Source organism: Rhinatrema bivittatum, chromosome 3 (assembly GCF_901001135.1).
Source record: "Rhinatrema bivittatum chromosome 3, aRhiBiv1.1, whole genome shotgun sequence".
In the NCBI taxonomy this organism is placed as follows: domain Eukaryota; kingdom Metazoa; phylum Chordata; class Amphibia; order Gymnophiona; family Rhinatrematidae; genus Rhinatrema; species Rhinatrema bivittatum.
In genome coordinates, this window is record NC_042617.1 from 214,700,650 (window position 1) to 214,728,088 (window position 27,439).

The window sequence follows — 27,439 nt, forward strand, 5'->3', positions numbered from 1 at the left end:
GACAATATGGGAATTACAGTACAAATGCACACAAAGAACACCACGTACTTGCCAAATCATTATTACTCTGTTAAACAAAGACACGAGTCTGCAGTTCAAAATTTTAAATATTAACTTCAATGCTTGCTTCAGGGTTTAAAAGGACCCTCTGACTCATCCAGGAGGAGGAGGAAATCAAAAAAATAGTAAGCACCAAAAATGGACTTCACGGCTACACTTATTTTCTAATTAACAGATTCAAACATCTAGAAACCATTTCTGCAAGGAAGCACTCCATTTCCAGAACAGCACGACAGACCACAAAACGGATAAGGAAGACCACACCTGAAGGAAAGTGGCATCCCTGAGAAAAATGCTAAAGAGTTGCATGGCCTCAGCTGCAAGATCGCACATCATATCCCCTTCTACTTATACCAAATAGATGAATGAAATCTTTCCACTCGCAAAATACACATAAACGAAGTTATCTGGCTACCGGTTTAATTCAAGTCAATACACAGACACGAAGGGTAGCAAATCAGTTTCAGCTGACACTAGAACGACTAGGTGAGAGAATTACACTGCCTGATGAAGAATATTGGGACAATCCACTAAAAAGGACCAGGAACTTGTTTATCTTTCTATAAAATACTGTGATCAAAATCGACGATGGCTTACCTGCCCCCACCCTATGGAGCTGTGATGCGGCTCTTGCCGGAGGATCAATATCTCTAATAACAACCTTATTATTATTTTCATTCCTACGCTGTCCCATAAGACAGAGACACAACCTGGAAAGCGTACATTTTTTCCTCTTTGTTTTTAAAGAATGGTATTTTCACGTTACATAAAACAAACCTCTTCAGTTGTATCATACTCAGTAAAGCAAAAATTGAGATTAAGCCATCATTCGTTTCTCGCACGCTGCTCCTCACTGCGTTTAGGGGGTGAGACAGGAACAGTTAACTTATCCCTCATTATAAAACAATCATTACAAAGAAGGAACGAAAGGAATAGCAATCAGTTCGATGCTGCCCTGTTACCTTTTTGCCGGTAAGCGCAGCTCCCAAGTATATGTAGTAAGCGATCCCCAACACCCAAAGGAACGCAAAACAGAGCAAGATTCGAGACTTCCTCCGCATTCTCCGCACCGATTCTCCTCCGACCTAGAAATTCGGAGGTGGCGAGAACACCAAATGCCGAATTCTTAGAAGGCGCACCTCCCGCTTTCCTACCGTAACAGTGACTCGATAACCAATCCCTCTACCTAGCACTTCCGGCCAGGCAGCATCACCAGGTCAGAAGGCAAAGGGCGAGCCGTGCCGTTCGACCAATCGCACGCCACGACGAGGGGCTGGAAGGCGGAGCTACTGATATTTGCATGGCTGCGGCAAGCTGTTGGGTTTTTGTCGCTTGTCTGATTTCCTACTTATTTCTGTACAGACCGTTGCAGTAAGCGAAGAGGGAGATAGGTGGAAAAGCTAAGATGAGCTCGTCTAGGTTCCGGTCCTGAGCAAGGTATCGCCGAACAAGATGCGACCTGCTTCTTTTATTGGCGTGGAGTCAGGAATTAGGGTGCTTATAAGAACATGAGAAGTTGCCTTACTGGGACAGATCAAGGGTCCACAAGTCCAGCATTCCGTTTCTAACAATGACCAATGCACGTTTACAAGAACCTGGCAAATATCCAAATATTAAATAAATCCTATGCTACTGATGCCGGTAATAAGCAGTCTCTATTCCCTATATCACCATGATTACTAGCAGTTTATGGACTTCACCCTCAGGAACTTATCCAAACGTTTTTTATATCCACCAGCACTGCCTTAAGAACATCCTCTGGCAATGAATTCCAGAGCTTAATTGTGCATTGAATGGAAAAAAATTTTTCTCTGATTTGTTTTAAATGCTCTACTTATAATTTCATGGACTGCCCCTTAGCCCTTGTATTATCTGAAAAAGTAAATAATCGATTCACATTTATCTGTTCAAGTCCTTTCATGATTTTATAGACCTCTATCATATCCCCCTCCACCATCTCTTCTCTAAACTGAACAGCCCTAACCTCTTTAGCCTTTCTTTAGAAGGCAAAACGATTACCGGCATGGTTAAAAGGGGAGGTGAAAGAAGCTATTTTAGCCAAAAGATCTTCATTAAAAAATTGGAAGAAGGATCCAACAGAAGAAAATAGGATCATGCATAAACGTTGGCAAGTTAAATGTAAGACATTGATAAGAAGGCTAAGAGAGAATTTGAAAAGAAGTTGGCCATAGAGGCAAAAACTCACAGTAAAAACTTTTTTAAATATATCCGAAGCAGAAAGCCTGTGAGGGAGTCAATTGGAACGTTAGATGATCGAGGGGTTAAAGGGGCACTTAGAGAAGATAAGGCCATCGCGGAAAGATTAAATGATTTTTCTTCGATGTTTACTGAAGAGGATGTTGGGGAGGTACCCATAATGGAGAAGGTTTTCATGGGTAATGATTCAGATGGACTGAACCATATCATGGTGAACCTAGAAGATGTGGTAGACCTGATTGACAAACTGAAGAGTAGCAATTCACCTGGACTGGGTGGTATACAACCCAGAGTGTATACCACCCAGTATACACTCTGAAGGAAATAAAATTTGAATTCTGAAGGAACTAAAAAATGAAATTTCAGACCTATTAGTAAAAATGTGTATCCTGTCATTAAAATCATCCATTGTACCTGAAGACTGGAGGATAGCTAATGTAACCCCCATATTTAAAAAGGGCTCCAGGGGCGATCCGGGAAACTACAAACCGGTTAGCCTGACTTCGATGCCAGGAAAAATAGTGGAAAGTATTCTAAACATCAAAATCACAGAACATATAGAAAGACATGGTTTAATGGAACAAAGTCAGCATGGCTTTACCCAAGGCAAGTCTTGCCTCACAAATCTGCTTCACTTTTTTGAAGGAGTTAATAAACTAGATAAAGGTGAACCTGTAGATGAGGTGTACTTCGATTTTCAGAAGGCATTTGACAAAGTTCCTCATGAGAGGCTTCTAGGAAAAATAAAAATTCATGGGATAGGTGGCGATGTCCTTTCGTGGATTACAAACTGGCTAAAAGACAGGAAACAGAGAGTAGGATTAAATGGACAATTTTCTCAGTGGAAGGGTGTGGGCAGTGGAGTGCCTCAGGGATCTGTATTGGGACCCTTACTTTTCAATATATTTATAAATGATCTGGAAAAAAATAGACACGTGAGGTTATCAAATTTGCAGATGATACAAAATTGTTCAGAGTAGTTAAATCACAAGCAGATTGTGATAAATTGCAGGAAGACCTTGTGAGGCTGGAAAATTGGGCATCAAAATGGCAGATGAAATTTAATGTGGACAAGTGCAAGGTGATGCATATAGGGAAAAATAACCCATGCTATAGTTACACAATGTTAGGTTCCATATTAGGTGCTACTACCCAAGAAAGTGTTCTAGGCATCATAGTGGATAACACAATGAAATCGTCTGTTCAGTGTGCTGCGGCAGTCAAAAAAGCAAACAGAATGTTGGGAATTATTAGAAACGGAAAATGTCATAATGCCTCTGTATCGCTCCATGGTGAAACCGCACCTTGAAAACTGTGTACAATTCTGGTTGCCGCATCTCAAAAAAGATATAATTGCGATGGAGAAGGTACAGAGAAGGGCGACCAAAATGATAAGGGGAATGGAACCGCTCCCCTATGAGGAAAGATTAAAGAGGTTAGGACTTTTCAGCTTGGAGAAGAGACGGCTGAGGGGGGATTTGATAGAGGTGTTTAAAATCATGAGAGGTCTAGAACGGGTAGATGTGAATCGGTTTTTACTCTTTCGGATAATAGAATGACTAGGGGGCACTCCATGAAGTTAGCATGTGGCACATTTAAAACTAATCGGAGAAAGTTCTTTTTCACGCAACGCACAATTAAACTCTGGAATTTGTGCCAGAAGATGTGGTTAGTGCAGTTAGTATAGCTGTGTTAAAAAAAGCATTGGATAAGAACTATAGAATAGACTTAGTTTTTGGGTACTTGCCAGGTTCTTATGGCCTAGATTGGCCACTGTTGGAAACAGGATGCTGGGCTTGATGGGCCCTTGGTCTGACCCAGTATGGCATGTTCTTATGTTTATAGGGAAGCTGTTTATCATTTTGGTCGCTCTTCTCTATACCTTCTCCAGTGCAGCTATATCTTTTTTGTGATATGTCAACCAGAATTGCACACAGTATTCACTGTGCAGTCTCACCATGAGGCGTTACAGAGGCATTATGACATTCTCCATCTTATTCACCATTCTCTTCCTAATAATTCCTAACATTGTTTGCTTTTTTGACTGCCGCAACATGGTGAAGGGAACCTCCTTTCACCCAGAATCCTCAAGGGGCTGATCCTTAAGGAGAACTAGGCTAGACAGCTGTGGCCAATCCCTTAAGGTGGTTTGAGGGAGTTTACTGTACACTCGCTTACATACCCTCACACTCAACTCATCTTTATTCGGGTGAACACCTGTCTATACCAGGGACACCTCTCTAGACAAGAAATCCACATTGGCATTTTCCTTTCCTGCCCTATGTCATATTTTATAGTTGAAGGGTTGTAGTTCCAGGAACCATCCCATTCTGCCTGATTTAAGGGGCCAGCCACAGGAAGTGTGGCTGACTCCACCTCTAAGTGGACTTCCTGCCTCTGCCCTATATAGGGCTGCTTCGTCAGTCTGTTCTTCGCCTTGCATCGGAGTGTCTTCCTTCTGGAGGCTCCTGCCTGCCAGAGCTCCATCAGGCCTTCCTGTCTTCTCCATGGAGTTCCTGTTCAGTTCCTTTTCTTTGTCTTGTCTTCGTGCCTGAGGTTCCTGTCCAGATGTTCCGTCCAGATGTCCCATCCAGGTACCTGTCCTGATCTTCGTCCTGATGTCCTGCCATGATCCTCTATGTCCTGATGTTCCTGCTTTTCCGGATGTTCTTCCCTGCGTCTTCGTGTGTGCTCCCGGCCTTCTGACCTGTTGGGCCTAGGAGTGGCCAACAGGTGGGATTCGTCCCTGCGCTTGGAGCTTCTGTCCCTCCAGCCGGCGGAGCTTCGGATGTCACTGTTCCTGTCATCGGAGTTCCTCTTCGCCTGGATCTTCCCTGCGCACGTCCCGCTCTCCTCGTGATCCGTGACCAGCCTTCAGGCTGTGTAGGGCGCGCAGTGGGACAGGGTGGTCCGCGACTCAGTCCCGCGGGTGGGCTGAGTAGGGCACCCTGAGAGACTGTGCAACTGTCGTTCTGCCCAAGTGTCTTCTGTGATGTCTTCATACCCGAGTCTTGCTACAATTCCTGATGTCTTCGTATCTGAGTCTTGCTACAGTTCCTGATGTCTTCATTCCCAAGTCCTGCTGCAGTTCCTGTACCTGAGTCTTTGTGCAGCTCGTCTGGTTCTAGTACCTGAACTCTGTTACCATATATATCTACCATTGTCCTGTCTTCGTGTCAAAGTCCTTGACTGCCCTCTACCTCAGGCCAGGCCTGCTGCTCCATGCTGTTCGCAGCAGGTGTGAAAGGGCTCGGAATGGTCGGAAAACCATTCAACTTCCAACATCCTCGGATGTTGGCCTTGGGAGCTTGCAAGCCTGGCAGAGGGTCAGCCGCCTGCCACGCTGGAATACGCCGTCAACCCTCGGGTCGATCCTGGGTTCGCCTGGGGTCGGGCTGAGGCCCAAGGGCACACTAAACAACGCAAGGCCTTTGAGGCCGACCGTGACAGTATGCATGGCCTTTGAGGCCAACCATGACAATTGAAGTAGAAAATGTTACATTGTAATAAATAGTAGAAAGGAGATAGTCAAAACAGTAGAGGGAGAATTAATTGATGAGTAAGGGAAATATAGAAAGTATAATTAGTAGATATTAAATAGAATGGTGATGATGATTCTTCTTATTATGCTGGGTATGCTTTCTTAAAGAGCCATGTTTTTAAATTTTTTTTAAATGTTTGTGATGATGGCTCAGTTCTTAGTTCAGTGGGGAGGGTGTTCCATAAAAGTGGCCTGGCCAATGAAAAAGTGTGTTCTCTTGTTGATTTGAGGCGGGTTAATTTTGAGGACATAGTTGCAAGGAGACCAGTGCTAGTGGAGCGCAAATCTCTCTTTGGGACTTTGAATTGAAGAATTGTATCCATCCATTTTGTCTCGTTGTTATATACAGCTTTATGGATGATAAAGTTTTACACTGAATTCTGTAAGTAATTGGCAGCCAATGCAGTTCTTTCAGATCTGGGGTGATATGATCTGATCTTCTGTTGTTGTTAAGTGATCTTGCCACAGCATTTTGTAGAAGTTGAAGAGGTTTAACAGTGGAAGCGGGTAATCCAATGAATATTGCATTGCAATAATCTAATTTGGAAAATAAGAGGGACTGTAAAGCTATACGATAATCTTGATGGTGAAGGAGAGGTTTGATCCTTTTTAGTACTTGAAGTTTGTAGAATCCCTCTTTTATTGTGTTGTTAATGTGTTTCTTAAAATTTAGTTCAGAATCCAAATTAATTCCTAGGTCTCTTATGTTGAATTTAATGTTTTTGTCAGTTATATAATTGTTGAGATGGAGGTCAAATACAGGTGATGATTTGTTGCATATATAAAGAATTTCTGTTTTGTTGTGATTGAGAGTGAGAGCCATTTGAACTAGTAATTGTTGGATTGTAGTGAGGTGATTGTTCCAAAGGTTTAGTGTGCTAGTTAGGTTATAATTTATCGGGATAAGAATTTTGACATCATCAGCATAAATGTAATAAGATAATTCAAGATCTGAGAGGATTTTACAAAGAAGTAGTAAATAGATATTGAAAAGTGTAGAGGATAAATATGATCCTTGCGGAACTCCATGTGGAAGTGATACTGGTCTGGATTCTTTGTAATTAGTTCTTACCATATATGACCTGTTGGATAGGTATGAAGTGAACCAACTGATTGTGATGTCACATAGACCGAATTCCTTTAATCTTTTCGGTAGAATTTTGTGGTTTATGGTGTCAAATACTGCCAATATATCAAGCAGTATGAGGATGAATTTTTGGCCATTATCTAGTCTTCTTAAGATTGTGTTGGAGAGAGATATTAAAAGAGTTTCTGTGCTGAGTGCTCCTAAATCCATGCTGTGCTGGGAAAACTATGTTATGTCTTTCTAAATGTTCTGAAAGTTGTTGATTGACAATTTTTTCAAGTATTTTGGCTATGAAGGGGAGGTTGGAAATAGGTCTGTAATTGATGTCAGATTGATCCAGGTGAGATTTCTTGAACGTTGGCTTAATCACAGCACATTTTAACTTGTCAGGGAAAATGCCTTCATTTAATGAGAGATTTACTATGTCAGCAATTAGCTTAGTGATAATGTTGGAGATTAGTATAAGTATTTTTATTGGGATGGCATCAATTGAATGTGATGTGTGTTATGATGGACGAAGTCCGGAAGTGGATCCTTAGGCCGACTGAGCCGAGGGAACAGTCGGGAGGCAGAACTCCCACTGGGCAAACGGAGCTTCACCTGGAAACCCGCGACTCCTCCAGAGGAGCTGTGGGAGCCCGGGTTGCAAGGACTTAGGAGTCTTCACCCTGGAAGTCCGAGATCCCCCCGGGAGGAGCCCGTAGGGACCCGGACCGCTGGGACTTAGGTGGAAGCGATGAAACCCAGGAGAAAAGTACGAACCGGAGTCTTGGCAGGCGGCGGGCAAGCAGGAATCGGAGTCATGGACCGGTGTCTGGGCAGGCTGAAGACAAGCTGGATACGGAGTCACGGACCGGAGTCTGGGCAGGCTGAAGACAAGCTGGATACGGAGTCACGGACCGGAGTCTGGGCAGGCTGAAGACAAGCAAGAGTCGGAATCACAAACCGGAGTCAGGGCAGGCAGAAGGCAAGCAGGAGTCGGAGTCACAAACCGGAGTCAGGGCAAGCAGAAGACAAGCAGGAGTCCGGGAACCAGGCAGGAGTCGGGACAGGCAGGCAAACAGGCAGCGGGAAACAGGAACCAGCAGGAACGACGGCAACTAGCACTGCAAAGCAGGAACCTCGTTGCAAGGCACTTTGGAGAGGAAAGTGCCTTGTTTAAATCCCCCGGTCGGCGTCTGACGTCATGAGGGGCGTGTCAGCACATCCGGGTGCTGGCAGCAGAAAACGCCGGTCCCTGCGCGCACGCGTTCCCCTGCTGAGGGGAGGAGTTCCCGGCGGCGTCTCCCTCGTGGAGATGCCGCTGCCATGCGGTCCGGAGGGTCCCAAACCTGGCGGTTTTGCAGCGAACCGAGGAGAGGTAAGTGCCCGGTCACTAGTCTAGTGACCGGGATCGTAACAATGTGGGATTCATTTTTTGGAAGATATTTTGAATTTCAGTAGAAGATGTAATATCGAAAAGTGATCATTTTGAATTGAGTTTGTTTGGAAGGGATGTATTATCTTCATTAATTGTTGGTATGTTCATGATGAGGTTGATTATTTTGTCTCTGAAGAATGTGGCAAAGTAATCAGATGTGATTAATTGGTGGTCTTTAGGTAAAGGGGGTTTGTTATGTTGAGTAAGTTCTTTGATATATGTGAAGAGTTCTCTGGGTCTGAATTGGTAATTGTGTATTCTTTCAGCATAGAAACCTTTTTTGGCTTTGTTGATATCTGTTTTGTAAATGTGGAGAATAGTTTTGTATCTAGCTTTTAGTTGATCTGTTGGGTTTTTTCTCCATTTTTATTCAGCCAATCTAAGTATTTTCTTGATTTCTTTTTTAGTTCTTGGGTGTACCATGGTGCTTTGTATATAGATGTTTGATTAACTATTTTTTTGATGATTGGGAATTTGTTCTTTGCTATTTCTGTAGTGATGTGATCCAAGAATTCACAGCAGAGTTGATGTCAGATTTGTCTAATGAATTTAAATATTTGGGTAAAATTTCAATTAAATCATCACTGGAGCATAGTTTGTTAAATTCAATGCATTTGACTTGATCATGATGTTCAAGATGTGAGGTGCTTAAACAAAGTTTGGTTTTGATAAGTTTGTCGTCAGACCATGGGAGATTTGTGGCTGAAGGTAGTTTTTTTTATTTCAATTTTGTCATTTAGGAAGATAAGGTCAAGTGGATGTCCTGATTTTTGTGTTGGTAATTTAACTATTTGCTTGAAGCCGATTGCTAATAAACTATTAAGCATGAGTTGGCAAGAATTGGAGGGGGGTGGGAGATTTGTCAACATGTAAATTAAAATCTCCTAAAATTGTTGGGTTATTCATATTGATGTTGTTTGTAATAGCTTCCATGAGTGGTGATGGGTTGTGTTCTAAGAGACCAGATGGAGCGTATAATAGTATAATTTGTAGGTATTTCGATTTATAAAGGGCTATTTCAAGTGAAGGGATTGATTTGATATTGTGAAAAATGAATTTATATTTCTTTAGAGCAAGAAAGAGAAGGCCACCTCCTTTCTTTTTTTTTTTCTGGGTAGCGAGTAGATGTCATATAGTGTTTTGGGTAATTGATTTATCAGGACTGTAGCAGAATCTTTGAGCCAGGATTCTGTGATGCAGCAAATTTCTGGGAGATAGTCAATGAGGAGATCATGGAGAATTGGTAATTTTTTAAAGATGGATTGAGCATTTATTAGGATTAATGTTATGAGAGTGAACTTTGTTATGTAAGAAATGGGCAAGGTGGGAATTGTGAGAAGATTGTTTGGTCTATACTTAGAATATTTTATCTCTGTTTTTGTGTTATAATTGTGAGATAAAATGGGTATTTTTTAAATTTGATTTACAAGGGGCATTGTGAAAATATTAGGTTATTTTTGTGTTTAGTAAATGAGATATTGCTTAAGGGACTGAGTAAAGGGGTGCATCAGGGGCCTGCTCCTTTGATCATGCTCCTTTAGGCACGCGATGCTTGGCGTACGGCGCCAGTGAAAAGGTATTCTTTTAAATTTTTTTCCTTTGCTGTCCCTTGTGACGTTTGAAGGAGGCGTGGCTTAGTGCCGATGATTCAGGAAGTGTAGAATACCTCAAAAGCTTCGTTTTTCTTTTGCTGGGTGAATTTTCAGGTGTCCTTTGCTTTCTTGTTGTTTTTCTGTTGGAGAGTGGCACCAGGGAGAAGGTATTCTTTTAAAAATGTTTTTCCTTTGCCGTCCCTTGTGATGTTTGAAGGGGGCGTGGTTTAGTGCCGATGATTCAGGAAGTGCAGACACCGTGAACACTGTGCCAAGTCAGTTTTACTGCAACTTGTAATGCATCAGTATTCCTGCTGCTAGTAATGCATCTGCATTACAGGAGACAGTAACACAAATTCTTATGGGGGTTCTTTTTTTTTTTATTTATATTTTATTAAGTTTTTTAGACAATTATAACATTGTAAAAAACACAGGCAAATATTCTGTATTTAAAACACAAAATCATAACAAGCATGCTTTTACCATAATATTATCAATACAGTAATATCTGGACCACATTATGGGAGGTCTAACACAACTGGTAAATTCATAATAAATCTGTAAACATATCTTACAGAAAAGGAGAGTATATCAATTTATTGCAGAACCATTTCTCAACACTTGTTCTTTATCCAACAAAAAGGACTCTAAGTGGGGGGATCCTGAAAGATGAATTTATTCTTCTGATACAACACCGAGCACTTACAAGGGAATTTTAAATAGAATGTTGCCCCTAGGGCCTGCACTCTAGCCTTAAGTGTCAAGAATTGCTTACGCCTTACTTGAGTTGCTCTGGCAACATCAGGGAAAATCTGGATCCATTGTCCACAAAAGTTATAATCTTTATTTTCAAAATATTTTTGCAAAACCAAGTTCTTGTCTCTCTCTCTACAAAAGGTTACTAATAAAGTACATCTTAAGGATATGTCATCTTGAGAGGCTTCCAAAAATGAGGTCAAAATTGGAGAGTGTTGGACAATATCCATATCCTCCTGACCCTCTTGTGTCCTTAACCTTGTCTTAGGGACATAGTATATCTTAGATATACTTGTCTCATCTATTGCTGTAATAGATACAACTTCAGAAAGATACTTTTTAAGTAATTCAGTGGCAGATATTAATCTGGTTTCAGGGAAATTCAATAACCTTAAATTTCTGCACCGATTTTGATTTTCCAGAATTTCCATCTGCCGATGAATAACTATACCATCTTTTATTGAAGAATTATTTACTTCCTTTAGTATTTCTATCTGAGAAGACATAGCCTTTGATTGCTCTTCTACATATACCAAACGGTTACTATGTCCTTCCATTACGTTTTTAATTTCAGAAATAGTTGTTCTATTCTGCTCCATTGAGTTTGACATAATTTTCTGAAGATTATCTACAGCTACCCACACATCCCGTAAGGTAATATTCTGGGGAACACTAGGCACGATGACCGTTTCTTGCGGTCTCGGACCTAATTGTTGCCCAGCATTTTCTAAGTTGGAAGAAAGTATATCATCTTTATTAATTTTAACCAAATCTCTTAGTCCAAGAAATTTATGGTGTGTGGATGAAGCTGAATCCATACTTGGTTGAGACATCTGCAGTGGCCCTTGAGCCTCAAGGGCCTCAGGAGATCCCGAAGAAAAGGAAATATCAGGAATTGATCTTAAATTAGTTTGCCTCACCCCTCTTGCAACATGAGAGTCCATAGGCCCCCTCACAGGCAGTCCTGGAGATGAGGTCCAAACCTTCACTTTCCTCTTCCTGCCCATAAAAGTATTATTTTATCAAGAAGAAAATTTTCAAGAGGGGCGCGTGGCTTAGGCAGCGCGCCGACGGCTGCGCGCCGTAGCGTCTAGATTTTTATAGGTACCAAGTTCCGTCCCCCGACGATGACCTCATGGGGAGCGGAGCAGCGGGCGGGTCCGCACAGCTGTTCCTCCGACTCCAGCCCCGAAGGGGTTGAAACCCCGGACTCAGTCCCGGCCAATTCCTCTCGCTAGGAGAGGGCTCTCCTTCAAAGAAATCACCTCCACCGCAGCGCCGTAGCGTCTAAATTTTTATAGGTACCAAGTTCCGTCCCCTGACGATGACCTCACGGAGGGGCGGAGCAGCGGGCGGGTCCACACAGCTGTTCCTCCGAATCCAGCCCCGAAGGGGTTGAAACCCCGGACTCAGTCCCGGCCAATTCCTCTCGCTAGGAGAGGGCTCTCCTTCAATAAAATCACCTCCCCTTATGGGGGTTCAGATCTCCCCTCTTCCCCCCCTCCTCCACTGAGTGCAGAATCTGCCTATGACTTATCCCCTACATCTTTTACCTTTCCATTGCAGCCATAGGCCTTAACCTTTTTGAGTGTAGAAATGGCTTCAACAGGGTTGATCCTCTCATCCCCTTGCCTACCCCCTTGGCTGTCCAGGAAACAAAGTTTGGGGCAGGATGGAACACTCTTACAAACTGTCTCACTGCTACCAACTGAGAAAATAATTCCTGGCAACCTTCTATACTCCATTGCCCATCATGTGAAGGGTAAAGGAGCATATTCCATCATTTTGACAGTTGACACCAATAGAGCAAGTTGGATAAGTGCTCCATCCTATCCCAAACTTCACTTCCTGGACCTTTAAGGGGGTAGGTGGGTCCCATCAGGGCCAATTCAGCATTCAGGGAGATGGTAAGGTGAAGCCCTAGTGGGGTGATGGGGTGGTCACGTCTGTATTCTGGCGGAAGAGGGGAACAAAAAGGTGGTTCCCTTGGAAGTTAGCTGGATAAGTCTTATCCAGCTAATCTACTTAAACTGGCTTTTTGAATATTGAGCCCTTAGTATCTACTATCTGGGGCATTTCAGAGTGAAATGGCACAGAAATATAAAATATAACAATTGTTCATTCTTCACGTTTTAGAAGTCAACGTTTTATGCAGTACATTTGTAAAAAGTTGAGGAATTCTTTGCTGAATCCTGTATATTGAGCTTAAAGTTTTCAAATCAAGTCACAGGTTCACCCTTCTTACATATATACCTGCATTCTGTTCTTATTTCAGCTGAATTATAAAGCCAAGCATTTACAAGAGAAATTCAAGTGCACTATTCCATCAGAAGCTCCTTTTATTCTCCAGTCTAGACTTAATGTTTATAACCTCAGTGATGTATGGTTCTGCTGGATGGCTGTCTTTCTATCTACCTACTTATTTTCAATAGATTGCATGGCTGTCTAAAGCATCTGCTTACTAACAGGTCAATACAGTAATCTGTGTGGTAAGAAAATGTATACTGCTTTTTAGCACACAGTTTTAATGCCCACATTTTTTTTTAACTCAGACTTTAAAATGTGCATTTGGCAGGAAAGGAAGGTATGGTATAAGTAGCGGCAGCAATGTTGGGGAGGTACCTGTACTGGAGAAGGATTTCAAGGGTAATGATTCAGATGGACTGAACCAAATCACGGTGAACCTAGAAGATGTGGTAGGCCTGATTGACAAACTGAAGAGTAGTAAATTACCTGGACCGTTTGGCATACACCCCAGAGTTCTGAAGGAACTCAAAAATGAAATTACAGACCTATTAGTAGAAATTGGTAACCTATCATTAAAATCATCCATTGTACCTGAAGACTGGAGGGTAGCTAATGTAACCCCAATATTTAAAAAGGGCTCCAGGGGCGATCCAGGAAACTATAGACTGGTTAGCCTGACTTCAGTGCCAGGAAAAATAGTGGAAAGTGTTCTAATTATCAAAATCACAGAACATATAGAAAGACATGGTTTAATGGAACAAAGTCAGTATGGCTTTACCCAAGGCAAGTCTTGCCTCACAAATCTGCTTCACTTTTTTGAAGGAGTTAATAAACATGTAGATAAGGGTGAACCAGTAGATGTAGTGTATTTGGATTTTCAGAAGGCGTTTGACAAAGTTCCTCATGAGAGGTTTCTAGGAAAAGTAAAAGGTCATGGGATAGGTGGCGATGTCCTTTCATGGATTACAAACTGGCTAAAAGACAGGAAATAGAGAGTAGGAATAAATAGACAATTTTCTCAGTGGAAGGGAGTGGGCAGTGGAGTGCCTCAGGGATCTGTATTGGGACCAGTACTTTTCGATATATTTATAAATGATCTGGAGAGAAATACGACGAGTGAGGTAATCAAATTTGCAGATGATACAAAATTGTTCAGAGTACTTAAATCACAAGCAGATTGTGATAAATTGCAGGAAGACCTTGAGAGACTGGAAAATTGGGCATCGAAATGGCAGATGAAATTTAATGTTGATAAGTGCAAGGTGATGCATATAGGGAAAAATAACCCATGCTATAGTTACACAATGTTGGGTTCCATATTAGGAGCTACCACCCAAGAAAGAGATCTAGGCGTCATAATGGATAACACATTGAAATCGTCGGTTCAGTGTGCTGCGGCGGTCTAAAAAACAAACAGAATGTTGGGAATTAGAAAGGGAATGGTGAATAAAACGGAGAATGTCATAATGCCTCTGTATCGCTCCATGGTGAGACCGCACCTTGAATAATGTGTACAATTCTGGTCGCCGCAATTAAAAAAAGATATAGTTGCGATGGAGAAGGTACAGAGAAGGGCAACTAAAATGATAAGGAGAATGGAACAGCTCCACTATGAGGAAAGACTAAAGAGATTAGGACTTTTCAGATTGGAGAAGAGAAAGCTGAGGGGGCATATGATAGAAGTGTTTAAAATCATGAGAGGTCCAGAATGGGTAGATGTGGATCAGTTATTTACTCTTTCGGATAATAGAAAGACTAGGGGGCACTCCATGAAGTTAGTATGTGGCACATTGAAAACTAATCGGAGAAAGTTCTTTTTTACTCAACACACAATTAAACTCTGGAATTTGTTGCCAGAGGATGTGGTTAGTGCAGTTAGTGTAGCTGTGTTTAAAAAAGGATTGGATAAGTTCTTGGAGGAGAAGTCTATTACCTGCTATTAATTAAGTTGACTTAGAATAGCCACTGCTATTGCTAGCGTCAGTAGCATGGGATAGACTTAGTTTTTGGATACTTGCCAGGTTCTTATGGCCTGGATTGGCCACTATTGGAAGCAGGATGCTGGGCTTGATGGACCCTTGGTCTGACCCAGTATGGCATGTTCTTATGTTCTTAATCACTGCCACATACCCAGATAAATACCAATTTATCCGTCTATCTGGCAGCGGGAAGCTGCTGCCAGATAACCAGATAAGTTACTATTTATCTGGCTATCTGGCGCGGGTCACCGCTACTTATCCAGATAAAGCTGTTACCCTCTGCCAAATAGATGGATAAGTCGGTACTTATCCGCAGACATTTCAAAACTATTAAAAAACATATTTTCCCCTTTTTTAGGGGGTTTTAATTGACAGTGCAGTAGCATTGGAAAGTTAACTCCAGCTCTAACCTGGAGTTCAATTTCTGGCATTAAAAAATGTGCACTAACCAGATAAGGGGGGAGGTACTGTTTAATGCCCTCATTTACATGGGATTTCCATGCGAGGGTGCTAAGCAGTACTCCTGATTAGAAGTATGCATTGTCTCCGCCCATAACTCTGCTGCATCGGGAGTAAGTTTTGCACAGAAAGTGGGGGGCTGAAGTGCAGGCAAAAAAGGTCCGTTCAACTGAACGCACCTTTCTGCTCAGCCTGTATGTCTATGGAAATCTGTGGTCAGCAGCAGTTTCAAATCTCACCTCGGTGATCAGCTCAGCCATACATGTTTCCAAGGTGAATACAATGAACATCATTGTAACTGGGCAATAGTAACTGAGCTATTGGTCTATAAAGTGCCTTGGTGAAAGGCGATATGTGAGAAGGGTAGTAGTGCTATTTTATTTATTTATTGAATTTTTGTATACCGGCATTCATGGGAAGATTTCATGTCTGTTTATGGAGTGTTAGAGCATTCTATCTTGCATTTATCTTTGGTTCCGTTTTCTTTTGAATACTACATGCTTTCAAAGCATGAGGTATCCATGCTTTGAGCTTGGCTGTGTTTTACTCCCTTTCTTCTGTGACTCTTCAAAACTCTTCATGACATACAGGGGATTTACAGTTTACAGTCATCTTCATCCCCTGAATGTATGGTTCTATATGCTAGGTTCCCTTCTTTTCTTAGGCACCATAAGTAGATGTTCTTCATGAGATCATCATTTATTTATAGTCCAGCGGAGGAGATGAAAGTGTGTTAGTGGAATCTGGGTTTACAATAGGTGCAGGGTACATCAGTGGTCGGTATATAAAAATGTCATAATAATCAGTGTATATTTTATTATTAGGAGTTTGTCAGATACAGCAAATATGATAGAGTGTGAAAATTGCCAAAAGCACCACAAGAGAGAGAGGACAAAAAAAGATGCTAAGATGTTTTGTGTTATACAGAAGATAAATCACAAATTTTCAAATTATCTATACTTTAATTTAAGTTACCATTCATGGTTACAAGTTAGTATGTTAACTACATCCATTCCAGTGAAATCACTACATTCATTGATATTGATTGGAAATTGATATAATCATCTCAGAATTATCAGATGTGCGAATACCCCAAATTTATGCCCTTTTCACTTCTAGGCATTCCAGATGTTTTAGATGGGGGAGACCAAGGAGTTTTTGATTACCTAAACATTTAGAAAAATGTTTGTATGTTTGAAGCTGCATTACTGCAAAGTGACCACCGGATGGAAGATGGTGTGATGTCAGATTAATGGATCGTAGTCACTGGGATATTGTAATACATCTGTGTATGGTGTGCTGAGTGGTGTCATGTCCCCTTCAGTTAAAAGTTTTCATTGGTTGCGAGGTGTCCTGGGAAAAGTTTAAAGTCTGGGTCATTCTGGCAGGAGTTGCCCTTTCTAGGTTGGAGTTTGGGCGAGTGAGACCTCCAGGATGTAGTTGCTCTGGAGTAGCCAGCCCACTGGTAAGGCCCAAGGACCCTGATAAACTGGCTGGGAGAAAGGAGGAGACGGGGTTAATCCAGTACAAGGAGGGCCCCATTGAGATCCAGAGTGTGAAGGAGACTGGGGAAGCCTGCACACTGCTGGGAGAGGGATAAGGACTAGGACCTAGAGTGAACAGTTGCCAGTTGCCTGAGGCATTCAGTGAGTGGGGAATGTGAGAATGGTGTGTAAGATATGGGGGAGAGTCTGACGTTTAAAAGGAAGAGGAATCTGAGAGAATGTGATTTGCCTGTCCTTGGGAGAGGAGAGGAACTGGTATTTTGGGTAAGCTCCTTGGTAATGAGTATTGAGGGATGGAAGATCTATGTTGTCATTGTCATTCCAGTTAATGGTGTTTTGGAAAGTGTGAAGAGATGAAATAAGGGAGGACTGGAAAATTTAATTGCTGTTCAAGTGAAGTCCGAGAGGTTGGTACTTTAACCCTTTAGGCACTATATTGTACATACTGTTTTATTGTAGATGTTATTCTGCCTGTGTATCCCATGAATCCCGAGTATTCAGTACTGAAATGTCTACCCTATACTGAAATGTACAAACTGACCCTCCAACCACTGTCAGTAAAAATATGCACATTGTTGATTTTACCTGCAAAAAGAGTGAGCAGTTTTCAAAAAGCCCATTTCCAGTAGTGCCCGCATTGTAAATTACATATACACATGTACAAACATTCTTTGAAATGACACTGTTATATAAATTGAGAGATTGTCATTTCAAGCAGAAATAATATGATTACAACAACAAGATAATATGGATTACACTTCAAGCCGTGTATTTTTTATCTCCTTGATTTTTCATTTTGTGATAATGGAGATAATCATTGTGCAATTCCTTAAAGACCTCTCTGACTCCCATCTGCAAAGATGCATTTAAAAACTTAATGTCGTTTTCAATGCAAAGGTCCAAGATGTGGTATATTCCTTCTTTCAGATGTTTTTTCACAGCTGGGTGCAAGGTCACCTAGAAGAAACACCAAACACACATACACGTTACTACTGTAAAGCCCAAAAGTGTAATTCTCATCACAATGTCCCATCTGTTTTCTTATCTAAAATTCTGACCTGGAGTCACTAATGCTGTAACAAGTATTTTCAGAAATATATAAATGTGGCATTTTTCCTTATTATAACAAAATAAATATGACTGTTTCCTGGCAGTAAAACATAGCAAGTAACACCTGTCTGTAGATAAAGTCTGGTACTTTAGTGCAAGGCTTAATGAGACATTTTGGCAAACAGGGAGGCATGTCAATTTGATACCCACTCCCAAATACTACAATGCTCCTTAATAAATGTTTAAACAGATATTTAAAATTTGACACAACTATGTCAGGTGCATACTTGCCTCCTTCCTCAAATCCATCTAATCTCCGATTCTACCCTTCCTTCCCCCTCCACTATCATCCACCTAACTCCCTCTCTAATTTAAATTATTTAAGCCATGAATGAAGCTCTATGGCACAACTTTATGGGAGAACAAAGATCTTTATTGCATGGATATGTCCGCAGCATTGCGGCATAGATCAAATTACATAACACAAAATAACATCATAAACATAATCTGCAGCCCCCACAGGGTGACCACGCCCTCGCTGCAGTTCAGAAAAGCTCATTACATATCACGCTAATATTCTGTCTTTGGTGACACAGGGCCATCAAAGCCTCACCCCTTCGACAATGTCTTGGTCCGTAACTATAGCAGGAGTCCCTTAAGATGCAGCAGAAGTATTGTAGGGTGAGCAGGTCAATCCAGGTGGTCAAAACTGAAGACTTGACAGGCAATTTGTCTTCATTTTTCACCCACCCATGCAATGCAGTGGCAGAACACCCATCTGTTTTTCACACTTGAGTGTGCAATGTAGCAGCAGGAGTATCCACTTGGTATTCACTGCCTGATCAAATTTCAAAATCGCACTTATCATGCACACTTAGGGGCAGATTTTCAAAGGGTTATGCGTGTAACCCCGAAAACGTGTTCCTGTACGCGCCGAGCCTATTTTGCATAGGTTCTGCAACGTGTGCAAGCCCCAGGATGCGCATATGTCCCGGGGCTTTGAAAAAGGGGCAGGAAGGGGGCGGGGGCATGGCGCCGGTCCGGGGCGGGACAGAGGCCTCCGGCACAGTGGCCGTGCCGGAGAATGGCTCGCTGGCAGCTGGCCAGCGCGTGCAAGTTATGTCTGCCAGAGGTGCCAGAGGCAGGCGTAAATAATAGAATAAAGGTAGGGGGAGGATTTAGGTAGGGCTGGGGGGTGGGTTAGATAGGGGAAGGGAGGGGAAGGTTTGGGGGGGAGCGGAAGGAAAGTTCCCTCCGAGGAATGGTCTGGGAAACTGATAAGTATGGAGGGACTTGTATGGCACAGTAGATGCTACCTTAAGCTTTCTGGGCAGACTGGATGAATCATTTGGTTCTTTTCTGCCATCATTTCTAGGCAGCGTTAGGGGTTTTGGATATGGCTGCAGCTGGGTTGGTGGAGAACCCACGGAAAGCGAGGGCTTGTGTTAGAGTTACCATGCCCTGAGGGGCAGATTTTATAACCTGCACTCGCGGGGTACATTTGTGCACGCTACCCAATGCGAACAAATGTACACCCGAGTTGGATCAAAGGTTTCAGGCTTACGGGCAGCAACAGCCACATTAGCAAGTTACCCCCATGCTTATTTGTTTTCCCAGACTGTACAATTAAATGTCCTTGTTGGTTGCTGTCTGATTCTAATTCCCTTTTTCCTCTTTTCTCCCTGCCATTGAAGCCGAGAGCAATGATGGAGTTGCATCAACAGTATGAAGACTTACTAGTTAAGGGTAGTAACCACCACACCAGAAAGTTACACCCATGCACTCCTTTTTTATTTCTGTCCTCTAGCCTTTAAGGATCCACAGTGTTTATCTCATGCCCCTTTGAATTCTTTCACAATTTTTTACTTCACCACCTTCAGTTATCCACCACCCTCTCCGTTAAGAAATGTTTCCTGACATTGCTTCTGAGTCGTCCTTCCTGGAGTTTCATTTCGTGATCCCTAGTTCTACTGATTTCTTTCCAATGGAAAAGGTTTGTTGTTGATCATGCATCATTAAAACCTTTCAGGTATCTAAAGGTCTGTATCATATCTTCCCTGCACCTCCTCTCCTCCAGGGTATACATATTTAGATCCTTCAACCTATCCTCATAAGTCATTTGATGGAGACCACTCACTATTTTGATTGCCCTTCTCTGGACCGCCTCCACCCTGTCTCTGTAACTTTTGAGATACGGTCTCCAGAACTAAACACAATAGTCCAGGTGAGGCCTCAACAAGGATCTGTACAAAGGGATTATCACCTCCTTCTTCTTACTGGTAATTCTTCTCTCTATGCAGCCCAGTATTCTTCTGGCTTTAGCTATTGCCTCGTCACATTGCTTTGCCATCTTCAAATTGCTAGACACTATCACTCCCTCTCATGGTCCGTGCCCAACAGCCCTTCACCCCCCCATCACATACAGCTCTTTTGGATTACCGCACCCCAGATGCATGACTCTGCACTTCTTGGCATTGAATCCCAGCTGCCATATCTTCGAACACTGTTCAAGCTTCCTTAAATCATGTCCAATTCTCTTTACTCCTTTGTGCGAGTCCATTCTGTTGCAGATCTTAGTATCATCTGCAAATAGACAAAATTACCTTCCTTTCCTTCCGCAATGTTGCTCACAAAGATACTGAAAAGAACTGGTCCCAACACCGAACCTTATGGCACCCCACTTAACACCGTTCTCTAATCAGAGAAGGTTCCATTTACCATCACATGCTGTCTTCTATCCTTCAACCAGTTTGTAATCCACACCATTACCTTGGCGCTCACTTCCAAACTTCTCATTTTATTCACAAGCCTTCTATGCCTGACTGTATCTGTTGCGATGCTGCCCGTAGGCCTGACCACGAGCAGCTCCTCACCTTCCATGTTGGCCCTGCTGCTTCCCGTGGCTGGGAGCCACTGCAGTCGGCCGCTCCTGTGCAGTTTGGATGCCACCGCCGCCGCCATCCTCCTTGCTGCAGGAGTGCCACTGCCACTCTCCTCTTCGCGGCCTGGGTGCCGCCGACACCGCTGCTGCTACTGCTCCACCTGGCCCCTGTATAGGCGCGTGCACGCGCCTCTCTTCAGGATTTAAAGGGCAAGTGGCGGGAAAAGCCCCACGGCCCCAACTGATGATGTCATCCATCGTCGCATCTTCAACCCTATAAAAAGGCTCTTCACCAGTTCCTCAGGGCCTTCGCAAGGAGTTGCCTGCTCCTGTACTCCTTGTTTCAGCTTGTCTCTCCAGGTGGTTTCTGAGGTCCATCATCGCTTCTTCAAGGTCTGTGTTCTTCATGGGAGCTCCTTTGTTCTTCGTTTGTTCCAGGACTCTCGACGGATCCTGTGTCCTTGTCTGTTCCTGTGCCAGATATTCCAGTCTCTTCAGTTCCTGTGTCCTGATGATCCAGTCTAGTTAGTTCCTGTCTCCAGATGTTCCAGTTCCTTCAGTTCCTGGGACCGGGTGTACCAGCCTTGTTCCTCGCTGCAAAATCCAGTCTCCATCAGACCACCCTTGATTTTAAGCCTGAATCTGAACCCAAACTCTTGGAACCTGAATCCAAACCGGAGTCCTGTTCCTGGTCTTTGGAGCCCTGTTCCAGTCCTGATCTTCATTCCAAGTGCTGCCCGGATTTCTCACTCTTCCTGAGTTTCAGTCCTGAGCCAGTCCCACTCTCTGCATGTTCTGCAACCAGCCTGTTCAGGTTGTGTAGGGCGCACAGTGGGACAGCGTGGTCCATGACCAGCCTATGGGGGGCTATGTAGGGCACGCTGAGGAGCAGTGCCTTGTCTGCCTCTTCAGTTCCAGCGTTTCGTCTAGTCCTTCAGTACCTTCGTCAAGCTATGCCTGTGTTCCAGAGACATTGTCCTCGACCTCCATCTGTACTGACATACTCGCCATTCCTAAATGGCAGGTCTGGAAGGGCCTTCGAGTGGCCGGAGGGCTTCCACAGAGACCAGCATTGCATTGCTGGGTTTTCCCTTAGTACTTATAGGCAGCGGAGGTTCGAGTGTTTCCTGACTCCGTGCTGGACATGCCTTGCCTACCACGGCTTGTTCCCTGGAGCTTGTCCTAGGGTTACGCTGTGGCCTAAGGGCTCAATCTTGTTCAAGCAAGCGACTGCACATGCCTTTGCTCACAACAGTATCAAAAGCTTTGCTGAAATCCAAATAGATGACATTGAGTGCTCTTCCTCGATCCAATTCTTTAATCACTCAATTAAAAAAATCAACCAGGTTTGTCTGACAAGACCTTCCCCAGTGAATCCACGTTGCCTCGGGTCCTGCAATCCTCTTAGCTGCAGAATGAAAGTACAGGATAATGCAGATGAGAATGAATTTACTCAATCCTACATTTAAGAAGTAATATCTCAAAGAGATAGTAACTCAATAATATACCTGGACTTGACCAACATTACTCAAATAATGATTTTATTTATGAAATTGTAACCAAACTTTATTGGCACCTGTTAGAATGTACGATATCCTACATTTACTTACCTTTAGTCTATGTGCCTATTTGTAAACCGTTGCGATGGTATATAACTTAGCGATGGTATAGAAAAGTTTTGAAATAAATAAATAAAAATAGATAGTTCACTATCCTTTCCTTCAGCAGAGTCTCCATTAATTTTCCCACCACCAAGGTAAGGCTAACCAGACTGTAGTTTCCTCCTGTCTGCTACCTCTCTTGTGAAGCGGGGCCCCCCCCTCTTCTCCAATCAATCGGCATCACTCCCATTTCCAAGGATCTATTGAACAGGTTATGCAACAGACTTGTCAGCACATCTCTGAGCTCCCTCCGTATCCTGGGATGAATCTCTTCTGGCCCCATGGCCTTGTCCGCCTTTCAGTTTTCCTAGCGCTTCCCATACATTCTCTTTTGTAAAAGGAGTTGTGTCTAGCCCATACCAGCAACAGTCCTTCTCCAGGGTCTTCTTTAGAGAACACAGAATTGAAGAAGTTTTTAAATATTTCCGCCATTTCCTCGTCTCGGCACATTGCTCCTCGTCACCTTTCAATTTCACTATACCACTTTGGGCTTTCTTTCTTTCTCTTATACATCTGAAAAATGTTTTGTCACCTCTCTTTATCTCCTGGGCAATCCTTTCTTCCACTTGACCTTTTGCTTTTCTGAGTTCTTTCTTCGTCTCCCTCATTTCCACCAGAAATTGATTCCTGTGTTCCTCTTTTTGGTTTCATATTTCAAATAAGATACCAAGTCACATGAAAACCCGAGTTTTGAATTTCAAATATACAGACTTTGACAAAATGGGGATGTACCTGGATGAAGAACTTGAAGACTGGGAGAAAATGGGTGAGGTGAAACAACTGTGGGCTAAATTAAATTAAATCTATATGTTAGAAAAGGAAACAAAAGTTCAAGGAAAAAGAAACCAATTTGGTTCTCAAAAAGGTGGCTGCAAAAATAAGGTAAAAAGATCAGCGTTCAAGAACTATAAAGGATCCCAAAAAGAGGCTTAGTCTCTCTTTCCCCTTTCCATGAACAGGTAACACTTCAGAAAAGGCAATAGTCTTCGCCTTGTGACTAAACTGGTTTGCCAGAGATTGGAAATCTCTCTGTACCACTTGGATGCTGTTTCTAGTAAAGTCATTGGTTCCCAGATGGATGATATCACCTTCAGAATCCTTACTTTCTTCTTTGATTGCATTGACTATCTGTATATCATTTCTACTGGCTGTTGATCCTGGAAGGCTTTTAACTAGTGTTCCCTCAAAAAGAGTTCCCAAATCAGTGCCTCTGATGACTGAGCCACCCAGCATAATGAGCTTTTTTTTTAAATGGTTATTGATTGTATTATGGAATTTCTGCGTGCTTTGGGTTTCTTCTTTCTTTTTAGATAACTACTTCAACCTTCATCGCTAGAACATTTTCATTATCTAATACAGAAAAGGCAGTTTGTACTTGTGTCACTTGAGAAAGTGCGTGTCTCTGCATCACAGGTCTTACTCTATCAGAGCCCACAGTAATCCATTTGTTTTTGGGTTCCTGTACACTCTGTGTAAGTGTGTGTGTGTGTGTGTGTGGGGGGGGGTGGAGACATGTGGGCTGCACAATTGTGAAGAATGGGTGTCTTTGGGTCACAGGTCTTATCCTGAGCCCACTGTAAACCACTTTTTTTTCTGGGCTTTTGAATTTTCTGTGGTAATGGGGAAACGATTCTTGAAAACTGTAAAGTGGGTGAGGATTTCTTGATGGTTGCTGATACTTCCTTTATTGCAGCTAATTCAGCTTTAAAGTGAGCCAACTCCTTTTTCATGGAAGGAATTCTGAATAAATGGGGCAAGCCCTAAGTTTCCAGATGATTTGCCTCAAAGGCTCCACAATTGTTACATTGGATAGTTCTCATTTTGCTCAACTGATTCGATGCAGAACACCTAAGAATTACCAAATTATCTTGTTACCAATTATGTATCCCAGGCAGACTATATTAGAAGAATACATGCTGGAGAGGTTGGGAGGGAATTAAACAGTTGGCACTTCTCCCTGCTGTGCTCAGGAGTATCTGTCTGCTATTGATTGGATCAGCCCTACCCCAAGACAAGCTGGCTACTGTTAGGTGAGGGTTTTTTTTTTTAAGTTTCTTTAATTTATTCTACCTCTTTTCCACTACTAAGAATCAATATCAATACTCCACACTTCAGTGCCGCAGTCTGAGCTATGCAAAGTACACCAACAATGCAATAGCTGTAAAGAATAATAGTGTAAAGAAAAGGCTGTCTAGAGCCACAGAGGTTGGAGCAGATTTGCACCAATACTACAGGAAGGAGACGGGGAGACTCTAGTGGCTGGGCGTCACTATTCACCCTTGGCTGTTCATACCACCTGATTTGTTGTCGAGGCCTGGCCGCCACCAGCCCCACGATGAAGGCAGGCCCTTGGCCCCTATCAGCTGTTGAAGATCTGAGATAAGCTATGCATTTGCTAAATTTATTTATTTAACAGTTTTATATACCGACCTTCATAGTAAATAACCATATCAGATCGGTTTACATTTAACAAGGGGTATAACTGGAGTAACAATTCAAGTGAACGAAGATAACAATAGGTAGGAATAAGTCAAAGTTACAATCAACAGGGGAGGAGAACTTGGAAGCTTGCAACAAGCTGGAAGGAAGATAAGGCAGGAAGAAATTATAACGTATTACAACGTATTACCAAAGAGCGTACGGGTTAAAGCTTAAAAGGTGCTTTAACCTGGAAGTTTAACCTAGAAGTTTCAGATTAAATGATGCATTGGAAAATTTAATACTCTAAGGTTTAAAATATTTAAGTGTATTTTCTATCACTTCAAGCTTCTTATCATAGACTATCTCGGTTCTTGAAAATCTTTGCTGCCAGTTTTCCATTTTATCTAATCTCTTCTCCACCCACTCCATTTTAACATCAGAGTTAGATATTAAAGCTTCAATGTTATTAAAGCGTTGATTTAAGTTCACTGTTACTTTAGTTAAATTTATTACTGCTGACTCTAAAGATTTAATAGCAACCCAAAGAGAGTCGAATGTTATTACTGCTGGCTTATCCAAATATGAAAGTGAACTCCCTGTGTATCTCGATTCCAACTCTCCCACTATAGTTGAGGCTCCTTCTCCCTTCTCTTGTATTTCAGATTATAATTTTAAAAAGTCTGAGGAGATTTGAAGAGGTGGATGAGTACTAGGGGCTCCAAGATGTTTTGGTCATTAAGGCTGATTCTTGCTGAATACCAGCACTTACAGCGGCCATTTCCTCCGGTTTCGATCTTGTTGTAGGAGTAAAAAAGGCAGGTATCTGAGGCTGGGAAGGTTCCAGTACAGGGGAAGATGTAATCATCTCCCTGACTTTAGCCTTCTGTTTTGTTTGAGGCATCTTTTTTATTTGAAATAAAATAAATATAAATAGCCACCGGAATTGCTCTTTTCAACCCCGTTCCTCAAGCCAATATAAACACTACCTTCGTGAGTGGAGGCCTCAGGTAGAGAGTAGAAATGTATTAATATATTGAGATAAATGAGATGCAAGCATAGCGCTCCCATATAGGAAAACAATGGGTCCAATTACCCTGTGATAAGATAACCACACCTTTAATTGCGAGGTTGCAAGAGCTGCAGGAAGCCATCCCAGCTGTGAAATTGCAGGCTGAATGACTGGAATGCATGATGGAAGGCCTGAGATGCACTGATATATTTGCCATGTTTATGGCGTTGCTTTCCAGGATCTCTAAGGCGTGCCTATCTGCCCTATGATAACTGGACCCGGAGCATAGATTAACCATACCTCAAACTGCCCGCAGAAATGAGTATGGGCAAGTGTTATGCCCTCAGCTGGCGTCCCAAGATACCAGGTCAACAAAGTAAAGATGGTAAGCAATACGGGGCTGAACATAAGAGTGAAAATAGTGGTACATGGTATCCAACAGAGTGCTTATTAAAAATGCTATTGCTGCAGGGGTAAACAATCAGCATCATGCAGAGGGATGTCAGATCCAAGACTATATATCCCAATCGGATTCATATCTCAAGATGCATGGTACAAATGCAGTGACCAAGACAACAGCTACCATACTCCTTGGGAGAAAACATGTGACCAGCTGACATGTCAGGAGGTCATTCCTTTAAGTGCTGGCGAAGCAGTGAACTTAATGACCGAGATCTGTGGGTAAACTAAAGCAGTGCTAACTAGCACTTACCAGGCAGGAGCATGAGAATGGTGCAATGCTACCATATATTCCAGAGTACTGGCAAAGGACCTCCGACTTAATATTGCCATGACATTAAGTTGGAGGGTGTACAGAAAAGCAGTTTTTACTGCTTTTCTATACACTTTCCTGGTGCCGGCAGAAATTAACGCCTATCTTTGGACAGGCGCTAATTTCTGAAAGTAAAATGTGCGGCTTGGCTGCACATTTCACTTACTGAGTCGCGTGGGAATAACTAATAGGGCCATCAAAATGTATTTGCATGTTGCGGGCGCTATTAGTTTTGGGGGGGGGGAGTGGGGTTGGCCACACGTTTTTGACGCGCGATTACCCCTTACTGAATAAGGGGTAAATCTAGCGTGTCAAAAACACGCATCCAAACGCGGGTTAACTGTGCACTCCGCCGGAGCGCACTGTACTGTATCGCCCTGATTATTTTTTAAATGCTTTAAGGAGATGTGTGTGTGTGGGGTAACATAAGATAGTAATGACAGCTAGATAAAGACCAAATGGTCCAGCCACCCAGCAAGTTGCTCATGGGAGTAACCGCTGCTCTGTGCAAATTATCTCCTTGCTTTTTGTTAAGGGTAGTACCTCCTGCTCCATGCAGATTAGACCCATGCTTTCTGTTAAGGATGGGGGAGGCTCGACCTAGCAGGACCCATGGTTGACATATTAGGTGTGTTGTATGCTTCAGACCATTAGGCCGTGAAGAACTTTTTTTGTTTAACAGTCTGGCCACTTAAATGGCTATATTCTTTTGAACATAGGGCCTCATTTTCCATGCTGCTCGCACGCGATACCAGGATGGGGGTGGAGTCGGGGCGGAGTCG

The 27,439-nt window shown here is 42.6% G+C and overlaps 2 protein-coding genes and 1 long non-coding RNA gene across 4 annotated transcripts in view; 1 reads left to right on the plus strand and 2 right to left on the minus strand.

Annotated features, from left to right (window-relative positions):
- Positions 1-1,263, minus strand: part of GALNT2 (polypeptide N-acetylgalactosaminyltransferase 2) — a 463,548-nt gene extending 462,285 nt beyond the window's left edge. The window contains exon 1 of the mRNA XM_029594179.1: positions 1,023-1,263. Within this exon, the coding sequence (XP_029450039.1) occupies positions 1,023-1,121 (99 nt within the window). The 5' untranslated portion in view covers positions 1,122-1,263. The remainder of the gene's footprint in view (positions 1-1,022) is intronic.
- Positions 1,264-1,332: 69 nt separating this feature from the next.
- On the plus strand, positions 1,333-27,425 carry LOC115087244. The gene is made up of 3 exons (XR_003855469.1): positions 1,333-1,497; positions 26,124-26,270; positions 27,377-27,425. It is a non-coding gene; the product is annotated as an uncharacterized LOC115087244 (long non-coding RNA).
- LOC115087243 (unhealthy ribosome biogenesis protein 2 homolog) overlaps positions 14,920-27,439 on the minus strand; it is a 253,889-nt gene continuing 241,369 nt past the window's right edge. For both annotated transcript variants that reach the window (XM_029594182.1, XM_029594180.1), the window contains one exon: positions 14,920-17,820. In XM_029594182.1, coding sequence (XP_029450042.1) covers positions 17,623-17,820 — 198 coding nt within the window. In that variant the 3' untranslated portion in view covers positions 14,920-17,622. The remainder of the gene's footprint in view (positions 17,821-27,439) is intronic.